The sequence below is a fragment of the Harpia harpyja genome, chromosome 12, assembly GCF_026419915.1.
Source record: "Harpia harpyja isolate bHarHar1 chromosome 12, bHarHar1 primary haplotype, whole genome shotgun sequence".
Taxonomy (NCBI): Eukaryota; Metazoa; Chordata; class Aves; order Accipitriformes; family Accipitridae; genus Harpia; species Harpia harpyja.
The window spans coordinates 45,132,973-45,147,848 of NC_068951.1; the positions used below are offsets into that span (position 1 = coordinate 45,132,973).

The 14,876-nt window shown below is 38.7% G+C and overlaps 1 protein-coding gene across 8 annotated transcripts in view; it reads right to left on the reverse strand.

Moving 5' to 3' along the window:
• The window catches only part of TSC22D2 (TSC22 domain family member 2), a 30,798-nt gene that overhangs the window by 13,445 nt on the left and 2,477 nt on the right, over window positions 1-14,876 (reverse strand). For 2 of the 8 annotated variants that reach the window (XR_008237478.1, XR_008237477.1), the window contains exon 2: window positions 1,963-2,387. The exons of 5 other annotated variants lie outside the window; for them this stretch is intronic. Coding sequence is in view for 1 of the 3 variants with exons in the window: in XM_052803423.1 (XP_052659383.1) it covers window positions 14,430-14,525 (96 nt within the window). In the remaining 2 variants the exon portion in view is untranslated. Of the gene's footprint in view, window positions 1-1,962; window positions 2,388-14,429; window positions 14,526-14,876 lie in introns of all 8 variants that reach the window. One more of the 8 variants, XM_052803423.1, reaches the window with a different exon arrangement.

Genomic DNA, 14,876 nt, shown 5'->3' on the forward strand with positions numbered 1-14,876 from the left:
ATACAACTAATTATAGGAAGAGCAACACAATAGCTAAAGGACATTTGAGTGACACAGGGACTTAACATATGGAAAGCAATTGGCATCTGCAGATCAAGAGAGCATTCCTTTGTTGAAGGGGAGGACCAGGCCCAAGCTCTTCTTTCTAGTTCAGTAGTCTGAGGAGTATGTAAAAAGTCTCTTCCTCAGAAAGTGATTGTAAATAGAAAGTCGTTTAACTTCCAAGATAAATTTACTTTCAGCATATAAAACCCTGTTGCTATTGTTAGGTATAAAAAGTTGTAGTTTATAACCACATGGCACATATTTCATACAGTCTATTTTTACACTGATACCCTATATGCTATATGTTTTTGTACTATTCTTAAGCAAGTATCTGGAAAGGTATGAAAAAGTATTCCTCGTTAAATTCTCATTTGCACCCCCTGCTGTTGAAATTGCTTTTGCATTACTTCAGACAATTAAGGGAACATTTTTTAGTCCATAGCTATATTTTAGCAAGATGTTAATTGGGGGTGAGGGGGGGTGGGCGAGGGGTGCTACCTAGACAGGAAAAGCAAATCCATGGAGGTAACATGAATGATGGCTAATGTGCAGGTCTGAACTAATACAACTGAGTTTCAGACTGTTGAGGCACCTATTTTTAACCACATCAAACTGTAAAAGGTTAGAGAATTACTAAAAATTCCTTTCTGTTTGAAGAAACAACTGAGAAAATGGCTTGCAGAAGTAGTATAATCTAGCCTGCTGCTGCTGTGTCACAGCTGAAACACCAGAAGTCCTTCTGACTTAACTGAACGTAGGGAGAGAGACTGCCTGGACTAGATTCCTCAGGTCCCCTCCCCAGCAGACAGCCAGGTCCGAGTGGTCACTACTCAGTCCCAGTTGTTGGCAGATCGACACAGTGGAGCCAACAGCCAGCCAGAAAGGGGATGTCCCTGCTGCTGAACCAGAGCCCACCTCCTCTTCCACAGGAGGTACACCAGGCACTTCTCTTCCTCCGTCTCTGATAAGAGAGGAGAACAGGTATTCCCAAGGATAGAGAGGCTCCATTCCAGTCCCAGAGACTATGACAGACAACTAGCTTAGCACATTTAAACATTCAAACTGTCTCGATTGGCAAAAAATGCCTCCATGTCTCTATAAAGAAGTCCTACAACACTTACCATATTTATTTCTTTTAAAAGCTCACAAACATCAATATTCACAACACACTCCAATGTTACAGTTTCTAACAACAGTTTTCATGCAACAGAAATATCTAAATTTAAAGGATGAGAATTTATTCAGTCCTCTCAATACTTGAAACTTCAAGTTGTTCCTTTGAAAGGGAAGTCTAAATCACATCCAAAGTCTCACTTCATATGCAAAAAAGTATCCTCCCACTGCCATTAATCAGGACAAGCATATGCCAGAAACAAACTTTATTCTAGAGACCTCTGGTTCACTAGAAACCAAGCCCATGAAAGTTGGCAAATTTTCAACTGTACAGATAAATGCCTTTTAGTTTAAATAATGATACCGGCTTTGGAAGTGCCGGGTATTAGTTTGGTATACAGAGGCTGCTGAACAGATGCCTTTTTTACAGCTACTACCTTTGAAGAAGGAATAGTAACATGATTGTTCATGACATAGCTGAAGCTACATTTCCATCTTCAAACTACTGACCAACATCAGCAAGTAAAAGTCAAAAGAGGAAGAACACATGAAGAATACCACACTTTTTCCCCCTGCCCCAAGGTGGCAAAAAAAAAAAAATTCACACTAGCGCACCTCAGACAGTTCTCTCTCTCAATATCAGTGACTATTGTTTTCATTAACTTTGAGAACAGGAATGATCCAGAAGATTAATAAGGCCTAAGCACCTGTCTTTGAAGAACATGACAATAACAGGTCAGAAAACCTGTGCTCAATACCTCAGAGGAAAACCAAAGCAAAGCAGAACCACCTATTTATTATTACCTAGACAGCAGCAAGCCAACATGGATGGCCTTTTTAGAAGCTCACATCAGACAAAAATTCCTTCCAAGAAAAATTAACAGGCCTCATATGGAAAAAACACAGAAGATCTGGTCATGTTATAAAATTAGTAGAGCTTTTAATGCCATCTTGCATGACATTTTTCTAAGTAAGAACACGGCTAGTACAAAGCGGGTCCACCATTGATAACTACTCTGCACACGTGGCTCTCCAACGGTTCAGTGGAAGAGTGGAAGGATGCACCAAACAGAGCTCTCCAGGGGTCTCCTCCGAGTGTGTTATAGGATACTTTAATCCATGACTTGGACAGTGGAGTACAGACTATCTTTACACCTGCAGATGATCTGCAAGCACTCTGGACAGCAGGAATAGAATTCAGGAAGATCTTGCCCAATTGGAGCAATGGTCTGAAATAAAAAGGATGCAGTTCAATAAGGATAAGCATGAAGTATTATGCTCTGGTAGCAATAATCAGCTGCACAAGCACAAAACATGGAACGAGTAGCTGACTGCCATTCCACAGAAGAGAATCTAAACAGCAGTTAAAAAATAAAAATCTTGCAAAGGCATCAAACTTGCAATACTCCTCTTACATAGGATGTACACATACTAACTGAAGTCTTGTTTTATTTGGCCTTTCTGAGCCCTTAACTTAGATTTTATGGCCAGTTTTGGATACCAACTCTCCAGAAGGATGTAAGCCTACCAAAGTCCAGATAAGACCACTAGAAGACATGTCATATTCCCGTTTTTTTTCCAATAATCAGAATCACTAAGTAGGAAAATCAAGCATTTAAAAGAGATGACAGAGACAGTTACAGGCTTCACACAGTTTAAAGTATCTGCAAAGGAGAAAACTTGTTTGCAAACCTGTTAGGTATAAGCACAGCACAAACACTACAGGGTTTAAATGCAGCAAAGAAAGTTTAAGCTAGATGTCAGAATTGTCTTCCACACAAACAGCAAGGAATAGAAAAGACTTCTTACAGAAGTGGTGGGATTCCCATATTTGTCATTCTAGAAGCAATCAAGCTGTTATTGCTCCAAAAGATTTCAGGCCCTTAAGTCTCCAGATCAGCCCATAGGCCACCTTTCATGATTCTTTGAGAATTTAGGATGTTGCTAGCAAGAACTTTAAAGCAGAAGTTCTGCCTTTGAACAGGATCAAATCCTGTAGGAACCAAATCTAACTATGAAATAGAAAAGAAAGAAGTAAAGAAAGAGGCTAGTTTTTACTTTGAAATTAAACTGCTTTTCTGTTCAACTGTAAAGTTCATGTCTTTTTTTGGTGGAAAGTGAAATGACCTTTCTAAAACAAAATTCTTCTTAACTGCAGACAAAGCTCATACTGAAGCACCAAGTTTAAAATTAGAAAGTATCAGTAAAACATCCATTATTCTTGTGTTCCTAGTCTTAGAAGTAAGGTCATTAATCATACAGTGATGCATCAATAGGACTGGGAATTCAACAGCAAGGTTCTAGCTTCCTATCCATTGCACAGAAAGCTATAGGAGCCTGACAATATGCCTGTAAATAAATCTGTGTTCTTCAGCCACATTTATCAAAGAAAAGATGCTAGTATGTTACTTTGTCAATCTACATTATTTCTACAGTGCCAAAACTGAACTAAACACATTGAGAAAGAAGAGACTCAAAAATAGGCTAAAGATGAAGTCAGCAAACAAAAGTATTTAGCCCTTATGCAACATCAGAATTATTATTTAACAATCAAGAGACCTGATGGTGAGCACACAGTCTGAGCTTACTTAAGAGAACTATCAGCATATACAGATGTGTTTTTATTATGATGATCAATAAGGAATCAAGGCATCAAAAAAAAAAAAAGGAAGGTAGAGCCATCAACTGCCCAATTTGATGTGCACTAAAGGACAACAAATTAATCCTTCCTTCATTTCTAAGGTTTATAAAAGATTGGATGTATTATTACCCAGAAGCATTTCAAACCCAAGTTAGTTTTTAGTTATATGTCTTACTGATCACCAACAAAAGGCTGTGTTTAACTAGCTATGACCTGCAATAAAGATTGATTACAGTTGGTCTCCAAATTAAAACACCTGGCATGGCTTATTTAGGTTCTGAACCAGGGGTTTTGCGATCACTTGATCATAGCTTATCAGGAAACACCCAGTAAGTTTATGGCATTTTGAGATTATGTTTACACTAGTAACAGAATTCCTCCTCCGTTGCTCTTCTTTAAAAGACATTTCACTTTTTTATTTATATCGCCTTCTATTTAAAGCAACTGCAACTTTGAATCAGCTTCACTTCATAAGACTTCACCTACAAAACAGAGTACCTGGAGTACAAAACTTTGCAGGAGAGAATTGACAAAGACTAAGCATGGGGAAGTCAATGTGGAATTATGGGGAAAAAAAAAAAACCCTCAAGATTAAAGCTCTTAAATTTTGTGTTTAATTACATACTCTGTTCATGTAGTTCCCTAAAGCCATTATACTTGAAACACATACCCTGAAAAACCAGCAAGAATTAGACATTGTTATGTTCAATTTTAGGTGCATTCTAGCTACAAATGACAGGAAAGGCTGACTCAATTAGCAGCCTGCACGACAGTTTTTGGGACAGCTGCCCTCAACCACCATGATAGATTTTAAAAGGGTTCACATGCTACTTCTAAATGAAAATACTGTTAACAGTGGAGAGAAAGCATACTGTATGGATCTGATCTCCACTGGAAAATTAAGAGATACACAGATTTAAGTGCTAAAAATCACCAAACTAGCACATGCTTAACAGCAGTTTTGTAATTGAATTAAAGAGGAAGGAGATGAAAGAACTACTGATGTAGATGTACTACACGATCATTAGCAAGACAGTGCCAGCAGCACCAGCACTCAGTTTCAGCTGTTTTCAAACAAACTACACACTCCCTCCCAACACTTTCAGAAATGATGAAAATCACCTTCAGGTAACTTTACTGAGAGAACTAAAGCAGCACACATGACCTGGAATAAGACAGGAAAGTCTGACATCAGCAGATCCATTTCAACTAGCTGCATCTCAGACTCCTGATGTTTGGATTTCAAGTATCAGAGGAGAAAGAACTGGACTTTGCTACCAGAGTTGCATCCTCCTTTCCATAGGAAAGATCAGAGCAGTAGCCCTTACTTCCTTTGCCTTGCTTTCAAAAGAAGATTTTGGAAAATAATCTTCTGCATTGACTAGCAGTCTCTAAGTAAAAGTGAAGGACAGATGACTGTCTCAAGTGCACAGGGTAAGAAAGTCCAGCAGAGGCATTTCACTGATCACTTGCTTGCTCTGTTGAGATGCTAGCATGAGCTTTCCCCTATTCTGGGGGCTTGGCTCTCTTAAAAAAGACACTAGTAACATTTTTCAGTCCCTATGAATGCTAGGGAAAAAAATAAAACCATGTTTACAAAAACTGGTAATGAGAATGCAGCATGGAGACAGCAGGTTACATCAACATTAATAATGGTCACACCAGAGGGATGTAGTGAATAATCTGAGTATTTAGTGAGAAACAGTTGGAAGCTTCTCAAATGTTCCAGCCCACCCTGAACAAAGAGCAGTCACTGGTATCACCACATGCCCTCCCTCTCCTGAGGACAATCACCATTCTCCTCAGTTATACAAGAGAGACACCAACAATTTCTCGTCTAGTCCCAGCACTGAATAGTTGCAGAAAACACTTTTATACGTGACTCACCACTGCATTTTAAAACATACTCAAAGCCTTTAACAGTCTTGTACTAAATTAGAGCAGATGCACTATACCATTTCATATCTTTACTGAACTGACAGACCTGAGGTGATACTGATTTGTGAGACAAAAGGTGATCTCACTTCTCTTCTACGCTTTATTATTATCTGATAAAATAGCAGCAAGTTTTCTCCTGCCTGCAAAGGATTTGATTATTGACTATGAAAATCTGGTCTAAAAAACCAAGAAGCATTTTGACACTGTTAAATTCAAACTCACTTAACAGGTTACAATAATTTAGTATCAACAAGTCTTCTGCAAATACAAAGTTTCCAGCTGTAAAATCAGGATAGTTTCTTCTACTATATACTCCAGAGACCAGCTAGTACAGAACACTGTTTAGCACAGGTGTTTCATAAAGATTTGCTTTACCAAAGCTAATGAGCCTAGATGTTTCAGGTGAAGCTGCACCTAGTTATTCACTTAAGTCTACCAAATTTTGCTATTAGTAATTCAAAGCCTGCTCTCATTAACATCACTTTGTAGTTTCTGCCTTTCAAGTCTCCGGTAGACACTAAATCAGTAGAGCATAGGAACATGAAAAATGAGACAACATTTCCCTTGATTTTATTATATTCTTTCAAAGTCCAAGTTTCTATAAAGAAAGATTTAAAGTTTAAGTATACTGGCAAAAATTAATGAGGCCAGAAGGACATCACGCTTCTTGTTCACAGAGCCTTGGATCAATAAAACAGTGGCACCTTGCCTAAGTAACAGCAGTCAGTAATAGTTTTATTAATTAAAATAAAATTACCTGTGTTAGGTAATAATCATTCACATTTCTGAAGGAGCTTTGCTGAAGAGTTCGAATAGTAAATTCTGATATGACTATTTGATACTAATCATGGAAAGAACAATGCAAGTGCTCATCTTCTAAATCTCTTCTTAGTTCTTTCTGATTTCAACAGCTGCAACTCAAAACTCTAGGGTCCAAGTCTCTTGGGTCCTAGAAACTGGTCCCCAAACCTCAGATGTCCTGTATAGTAGACAATCCTGTAATCGTAACAGCTTTAAGGTCATTCAGGACTCGCTGATGATCTTTTCCATCCTCCACACCCCATCTTCCCACTTTCCAAAGCCAGACTCGGTACACTCTTAGTTCACTCCTGACTAGTACTTCTGTTTCACCCAGGTCACCAATGCTCTCGTGCTCCTCCTCCGTGCAGACAGCTTCATCACAGATAGACTTATTAAAACACTGCGTGCTAATAAAGCAAGGCTGTTCTGCGAAGGCTGTGATGGTTGTCAGTCAGGCTGAATTACAGACTACGTAAGGAATAATCCGAGTGATTCTGTTCTCAAATCAAAACACATAACAAGTGTTAGATTTCTCATACTAATGACTTGTCTCCTCACTGGGTAAAGTTAACCTTCAGTTCTTGTAGGGAGGATAAAAGACAACGTAGTTGACGTAATGCGCAGCTTAGCTTCAAGAAAAAAAACAGAGTAGTTCACATCTTCAGAGAGAAACAACTATAGATTAGAAGTTGATAAACTTAATGGCAATGCAGAAAGGCTTTGCTTGACCCAGTCAGGGATTCACTGGATGAAAGGAGGTAGTAAAAAACAACATAAATTCTGTATTTCTGAATTAAAAAGATCCACATTTGCTAATATTGCATTATACAAACAAATATCTGGAAGAGGTGTCAAAACTCTTAAAAATACTGACTCGGCTAGTAAAGAAAAAGGCATTTATTAATATGTATGAACATGTTATTGTAGAGTATTAGGCTCCTACTGCCTGCTCTGCCCACAAAGCTAAATTTCCTCAAACCTATTGATGAAAGGGAAAGCTGCTTGTGATTATTGGTGAAAGTAGCTTTGCATAGTGGAACAGCTGGCTTGAGTATTCATCTTCAAAGAAAACAGCCCAAAAATGAGAATTTTTTTTTTTCCACTAAGTTGCAGTACAGCAGTTTCAGATATTTCAGTTATCTATAAATACAAGTGGTTCCTGTTTTTTTGGCAACAAACTATGTCAATAATTAGGGGGAAAAAACAAGTGGATAAAACAGATTTAAGCAGACTCCATCAAATCCTACCCGACCTTACTTATGTGACATTGGCCAATAAAGCCTCTATTAGCAAACATTTTAAATTAAATACTTAGCTTTTTTAAAAGAGATTAGAACCTAGACCATGTACGGCATAGTTTATTACAGAGTATATTATAAATGTATTTGTCTGCCTTTCTGCACCATTTACAAGTTCTTTACAACTTTTCAAGTTTCACGCCAGTCTGCACTCAGCTGAAGTTCTAACTAAAGCACTGTCAGTATAAGAGCTTACCACTTGGCTTAAAGAAACAGTATTTTTAAAAAGGCATTTGTAGGGTTGGTCAAGGTATTTATGGTCCTTGCACGCACCAGTGTTCTACATAAGGAGACATTCCCAGGAGTTGTCATCTACAGCCCTACAAAAATAGCTGAGAGAATTTGACAGAGAAGCAAGTAGGGTTTTTTTAACCCTCATTTTTGATCACCCCATCATCCTCCAATAAACCAGACAAGTTAAACTTGCTCTAGACGGACACAAAATCTTCAGAAACTTCACTGAAACCAGTATCTCATTTCTTATCCATTCTACACTTCTCCATTGCCACCTCACATACATACCACACTCATCCCCTCCCAGAAATAAAAGTCAGGACTGTGCCGCTGCTGCAGAGAAGGTGAATGATATCCTGGGCTGCATTAGGCAAAATATTGCCAGCAGGTCGAGGGAGGTGATCCTTCCCCTCTGCTCAGCACTGGTGAGGCTGCACCTGAAGCGCTGTGTGCAGTGCTGGCCTCCCCAGTTCAAGAGAGACATGGGCATACTGGAGAGAGTCAACAAAGGGCCACAAGGATGATGAAGGGACAAGAAAGCCTCTCTCCCATGAGGAGAGGCTGAGAGAGCTGGGGCTGTTCAGCCTGGGGAAGAAAAGGCTCAGGGGGATCTCGTCAATGGATATAAACACCTGCCAGGAGGGTGCAAAGAGCACAGAGCCAGGCTCTTCCCAGTGGTGCCCAGCGACAGGACCAGAGGCGATGGGCACACACTGGCACACAGGAGGTTCCCTCTGAACATCAGGAAACACTTTTTCACTGTGAGGGGGACCGAGCCCTGGCACAGGCTGCCTGGGGAGGTGGTGGAGTCTCCATCCTTGGAGGTATTCAAAGGCCACCTGGACATGGTCCTGGGCAACCAGCTCTGGGTGACCCTGCTTGAACAGGGGGGGTTGTACCCGATGACCTCCAGAGATCCCTTCTAACCTCAACCAGTCTGCGATTCTGAGACTGGGTCTGCTATTGACATAGATCCCTATTTCAGTTTGTAATCTTTAATGAGTACTAGACAAACATGCCAGTTGTCACTGTGATAGCTGACACCTCTCTATAGTACTAATTAATATTTCTGCCTTCTCTCTGCACTGTTAAAAGCATTCAAGCAAGCTGTCATGATAGAATTGCATTACTCATAGCTTTGAAAGGAAAATAGATATATCCAAAAAAACTCTTGAAATAATTTTATTTTGCAAGACAAAAAAAATTGAGAAGCATCCAGCTATCCTTCATGTGGCTAACTCACCTGCCCTGCATGAGTAAAAATAGATTACCTCATAATGCAAAGAATTTACTAACACTCAATATACATTTGTATTTAAAAAGCATGAAGTTTAAAGACAGAGGAATTTTCAAGAAGAGGAATGAAGATACAACCTTACGCTGCACTTCAAGTGACCTTTTATGTCTGAAGAACCTTCTCAGAAGACAGTAGCTTTAGCAGTTACTATAAATACTTCTATCTTTACACTTTGTCAAATGTAGAAATAAAAGCAGACACCTGTGGCTGACAATCTAGATTTATCTACCAGAACTAAACCAGTTGTACTTTCACAGGAGGAGTCTCTCAGAAGTTTCTTATGGAATCTTTGCTGACACAAAGAGAGCACAAACAAGGTTTGCATCTTCCATGAGCAACAGAAGCTGCTAATCACCAGCTTTAAAACTGAAAAATTAATATATAGCTTCAACATGCAACAGGCCAATACTCAAATACCCAGTACAGTAACAGGGAACAATTCCTTTTTACTATAGTGTCACCTGAAGTCATAAAAGATAATCAGTACCTCCTGTAAAAATGCACAGCCTGAGAGAAATTTCAGCTCTTCAGTAGTTTGATAGCAGTTTGGTAGTCCTGCCTGCTCAAAAACCCGAAATACTTGAATATTTAGCTTTTAACAAGAAGCTTAAAAAAACTTCCATGAAACATATGCTGTTATTTCTACCATACAAGACAGCATTCAGAAATAAGCTGACTATGGAACACTTGCACTCTTCTGTAGGGGAGCAGAAAAAAATTAACCCACAGCAGCTGAGCAGAATACTTAGGAGCACAAGGTACAGAGAACCATTTATGCCAGAGCTGGTACACCACAGCCTTTAAAACAAATTGAACTGTTTCAATTTGTGAATTTCTTTCACGTATCTTCCCCCTTTCCTCCTTTTAATAACTATCTCATCTGAAACACTTATAGCTCATAAATTTTTAAGAACGTATTGACTCCTCCTTAATGAAGGCATTTGAATGTTTAAACTGGGAAACAGTGCTCTCAAATGAGCAACCACATTTTTCTGTTTAGATATCCTGTAACACTCAAAAACTGAATGCATAGCAGGATAGGTTTTCCGTAATGTAGGAACTGGTGTGGTGCTGGCGTTACTTTATGTAATTTTTGTTATAGAAAGTACAGCAAAAAGTGAACACAACTAACTGGAGTTTTGTTTGCATTAACCATCATTTGATATCACCAACTGTAATGTTCACCTCAGAAGACCCATCTCAACTGTTTTTACCAAATGCTGTAGTTCTGGCCATCGAACTGAAGGCACTCGTGACTCTGGAGCATGTCTGTCCCTGTTTCATTCTCACCTGCTTCTACAAACACTCGTAAACACAATCCTTCAGGAGGTGAGGTGAAAAGATTCAAGTCTGCAGCTGCAGTAGAACTCAAATCTCTAGTAAGTTTATGAGCAAAGTGAAGAAAGAGACAGTATTCAATAATAATAATGCAATTTGAGTATTGCTTACTGGTACGTATTTGCAGAATACTTTCTTTTTTCTTTAGGAGTACAATAAAATATGCATCTAGGGCAATACATAAGGAAACCCTTATCAAAGTTGCATTAATGCCCATGCCCAGTTTTGTCCTTATATTATGAACATGGTCTCAAGAGCTCAGTTTTATCAACAGTTAGTACACTACACAAATACATGATTTAGCTGAGCTGAGAGATATATGCTGTGAAGAGGTCTGCACAATCAGGTTTTCAACAGTTTAGCTGCTGTCGTTGACAGTTCACAATTGCAGCCATTCATTAGCGTTCCTGGAATACAGCCTGCACAGTCCAAGCTGGTCAGCTATCTCTGGAAAATGATCTATACTCTGCTACTCTTCCAACATGCCTGGTAATATTTTGCCCCAAAAGTCTGCCAAACATGTAGGAGGTTTGAACAAGCTTTCTCAGTAACATTCTTTTAACAGAGGCAACATATTTCTTTCCCCCCCAAGAGCCAAAATAAAGTTAAGACAGCTGGAATATTATGCTTGTCAACTACAAATTTGTGTATACATGGGCATAAAGGTGAGTAGAGAAACTGACATACACTGATCCTGAAATCCTCTCAGGTACTCTAACTGCCCTCCATCCAAAACAATTAGTACTGCTGCTAAAGTCCAGCAAAAGAAGAGTCAGGGCAATTATGAGATCTAGTTCTACTTGTGTTTTTATAGTATTTGTCAGACTCCAAATTCGAAGTGGATTGCAATGTTCACATCTGCCTCAATAAGAGTACTATTTTCTCCATCCTTGAATACCGTTGCAGTTTATTCTACTTATAGCCACGTTTAGAGAGGAAAAGAAAATAAAACTACATTATGCTGTAGATCTTTCATAACATCCACAGAACATATTTCTCTTTAAGAGCTTAGCAAATTAGACACATCAACTGAAAAAACCAGCTTTGCTTTTTAAAGGTGTGACATGCCAAAGGCTTTTTTTTTCTTTTTTTTTTTAATTCTTTTGGACCACCTACCTCCCCTTTCTTCCCCCTCAGATAAGATTTCTTCATTAATTTATTCTTCCATTATTCATCAGGTCAATGCAAGAAAGCACAGCTTTGTCTAGACTACTGTAAAAGTGTATTGGACTATCAGGACAGGAAATTAAAGGTTTTCAGACAAGGTCTTGCAAAAAAGTCAGTTCTACATCTATAGATACATAAGTTCTATATATCTGTCTATATATCAGGCTATATAACCTTACACCTCCACCTCTATCTTAGACATAGTTTGATTTAAACCAGCAGATCATAAGATAGGAATAATACAAAGAACTTTCTTCAGAAAGATGGGAACTGACCAGCTTTTTGCATCAGACCTCTCTGTCTCATACTTAATGTATTTCTCACATTCTGTTTTCAAAGAATTCCCATCCTAAACTATTTTACCTTTAAAACAGTTCCTCTTTGTATTCAGAATGGTGAATGACTTACTAGATAAATCCAGGATATTTAGAGCTATACAGTATTCCTTGACAAATCACTATTTTAGAAGATGACTATAGGAGAATGATCTACACAAGTTTGTCAAGCTTCAAGTATGTACAAATACTTAAATATAATTGAAGGTGTCAGAAGAAATGTAGATACCTGCCTGCACATTGACCCTCCCCCTTCCTGGGTATGTTACATATTAATATAAAAGAGAAAAATGCTTTCCACAAATTTCTAGCTCTTATGATCACAAAGTAAACTCTCTAAACAAAACCAAGCATTAACTTCCTGAACCTGCAGGCAGCCTGAAACAGTGACTCATGATGTGTGAACTCCCTTTGTGCCCTATTAGTTTTATCAGTGGGTCAACCCTCAGCCTACTAATGACACTTGAAGGTCTTCATTAACTATTTCACCACTGATTTCAGTAGATAAAGCAGCTGGGCATAAGCCCATGGGACCAGTGGCACAATTTAAATGGCTGGAAAGAGGAAAAAAGCAGGAGCAAGAAGAGAACAGCAGACAAGCAGGAGACAGTTTTATAATAAAGCCTCGTCAGTGAGTAAAGCAAACAAAAATAAAGTGGTAAAACAGCTTTAACAAGCTGCTACGTTTTTTATTTTCTCCTTTCTCTGTCTGAAACGAGTGGAAGGCAGGCTACTGTTTGAGGGGAGCAAAGAATAAGCTTAGATCTACTAGCTCGGTATGCATCTCCTACTTTGTATGAAGTCTAGGCCTGTTCAAAGTAAGCTTTTATTGCTTCTCAGTATCACTACTAAAGAAAGATATTCCAAGCCAGGAGAGACTCTGATGTACCATATAGCTCCTTGCTTAGTGTACCACTTCAGCAAAGGACAAGGTTTTATCATCCAGTGCAGAAGCGGACATCCAAGAAGTACACATTTCTCTTCAGATAACCACAAGTTAGTTTCTCTACTGAACATCATAATGTGGCATGTCAAAAAGAGCGCCTGGCATTTAGAGTCCATTCCTATTTCTTACTCATAGTTCTCATAGTCAAGTTTCTGAAAAAGTTTCTTTAGAAACGAACACGTGAAGCAATGCTGCAAGGTGGCTCAAGTTCAAAGACAAAACTACAAAAATAACTTTAAAAATCACTGTTCAGGGTAAGAGTACCAAGAACTGCCTCACTAGTGTGCAACACAAAGTTAGCAGCCTACAGATTTGAATAAGAAGGACAAGTTTTTCCTTATCATTATATAAAGCGATTAATCTGTCACAGATAATCATGTCTGTTACTACAATTTATATAAATATTAAGTATTAAAAGCTATGCAAAACGAAAGCAAAACACATTCCTTTCTGACTCCTTAATCATCAGAATGATTAAAAACGAGACAAATCATCTTCTGATAATATACTGAGCTATGAAAAAAAACCTACCAGCTTGAAATCTAACCTTATTTGCACAAAGAAGAGTTTGTCAGCTGGGTCAGCAAGCCTCTTAAGGTAGGCTAGAAACTTTTAACTTCTTAACTTTTTCTTTTAAGTCCTCTACTGCTTTAATCAGAACTAGCACAATTCTCCAAAACACGGCTTTTGCTTGCATAAAGGCATTAGCAGAGTTACTATCTCAAACGCAGCTCCTGTGAGCACAAGGCCTGCATTACTGCAGATTTAACTCTCCAAACGCTAATTTATCTTTGAGGTACTTTCTCCATCCACTACACCCTAACCCCACACACACAGCTGCTTTACTAGAAGGCACTCCAAGCAACACCAACTGTGGTATCTTAAAGTCTGATACTCTCCCAAGGTGAGGGAAGTCTTACAGGATAATTCAGCACATCAGACCTTCTCTCCTAATGGTGTTACTCCGATTTTTAAAAATACAAATACATATAACCCCCATGTATTTCATTCCTCCAAATTGCAGTAATCCCAACAGTAAACATTAATTACATTAATTCAATTCTCAAGCACTGCTCTCCCTGAAAGTCTTCTTTCAAAAAAGTCAATTAAGAACAGTTTTGGGCATCACACTACCCTTCAGAGCAGTCTGACAAGTCTATGGGCATAGAAGTCACATACATGCTTCTTCTCTCAGGTCCTCTGATGAGTCTGCTCATACTACACACCTTTGTTACAACTAGTAGCTCCAAATTACTTTCCTATAAAGAAAACTCACTGTAAGGTTGTACTTTCCACTGTGTCTACATCTTTGCCCACGTAAGTGGTGTCCATTTTTTTCCAATGCAAAGGACCATTACCTGTAGAGCTTTCACTGTGTGAGGGCATAAAAATTCATATCCAGATGCAAGTACTTTCTTTACTAACTGATACTATCAAGTGCAAACATAACACAGATTCTTAATTTTTATCCTGCTGTTATAAGCCTTGAAGTTTTCCAAGATACCTCACCTGATGGCCCTGAGATAGCACTACACTTCTATTTTTAACAACACTGCAATATAGTGGTGTTGATAAATCCATTTTAAGCTGGCTGTTATTTGAGTGCTTTACAATGCATTCAGGGGAGAGAACAGACTTCCTCGCATACTGAGCAATTGGGTGCAGAAGGACAGTTTTCAGTCTTTAATTTGCAAGAAGTCACATTATTTGTGCATTAAGCAGC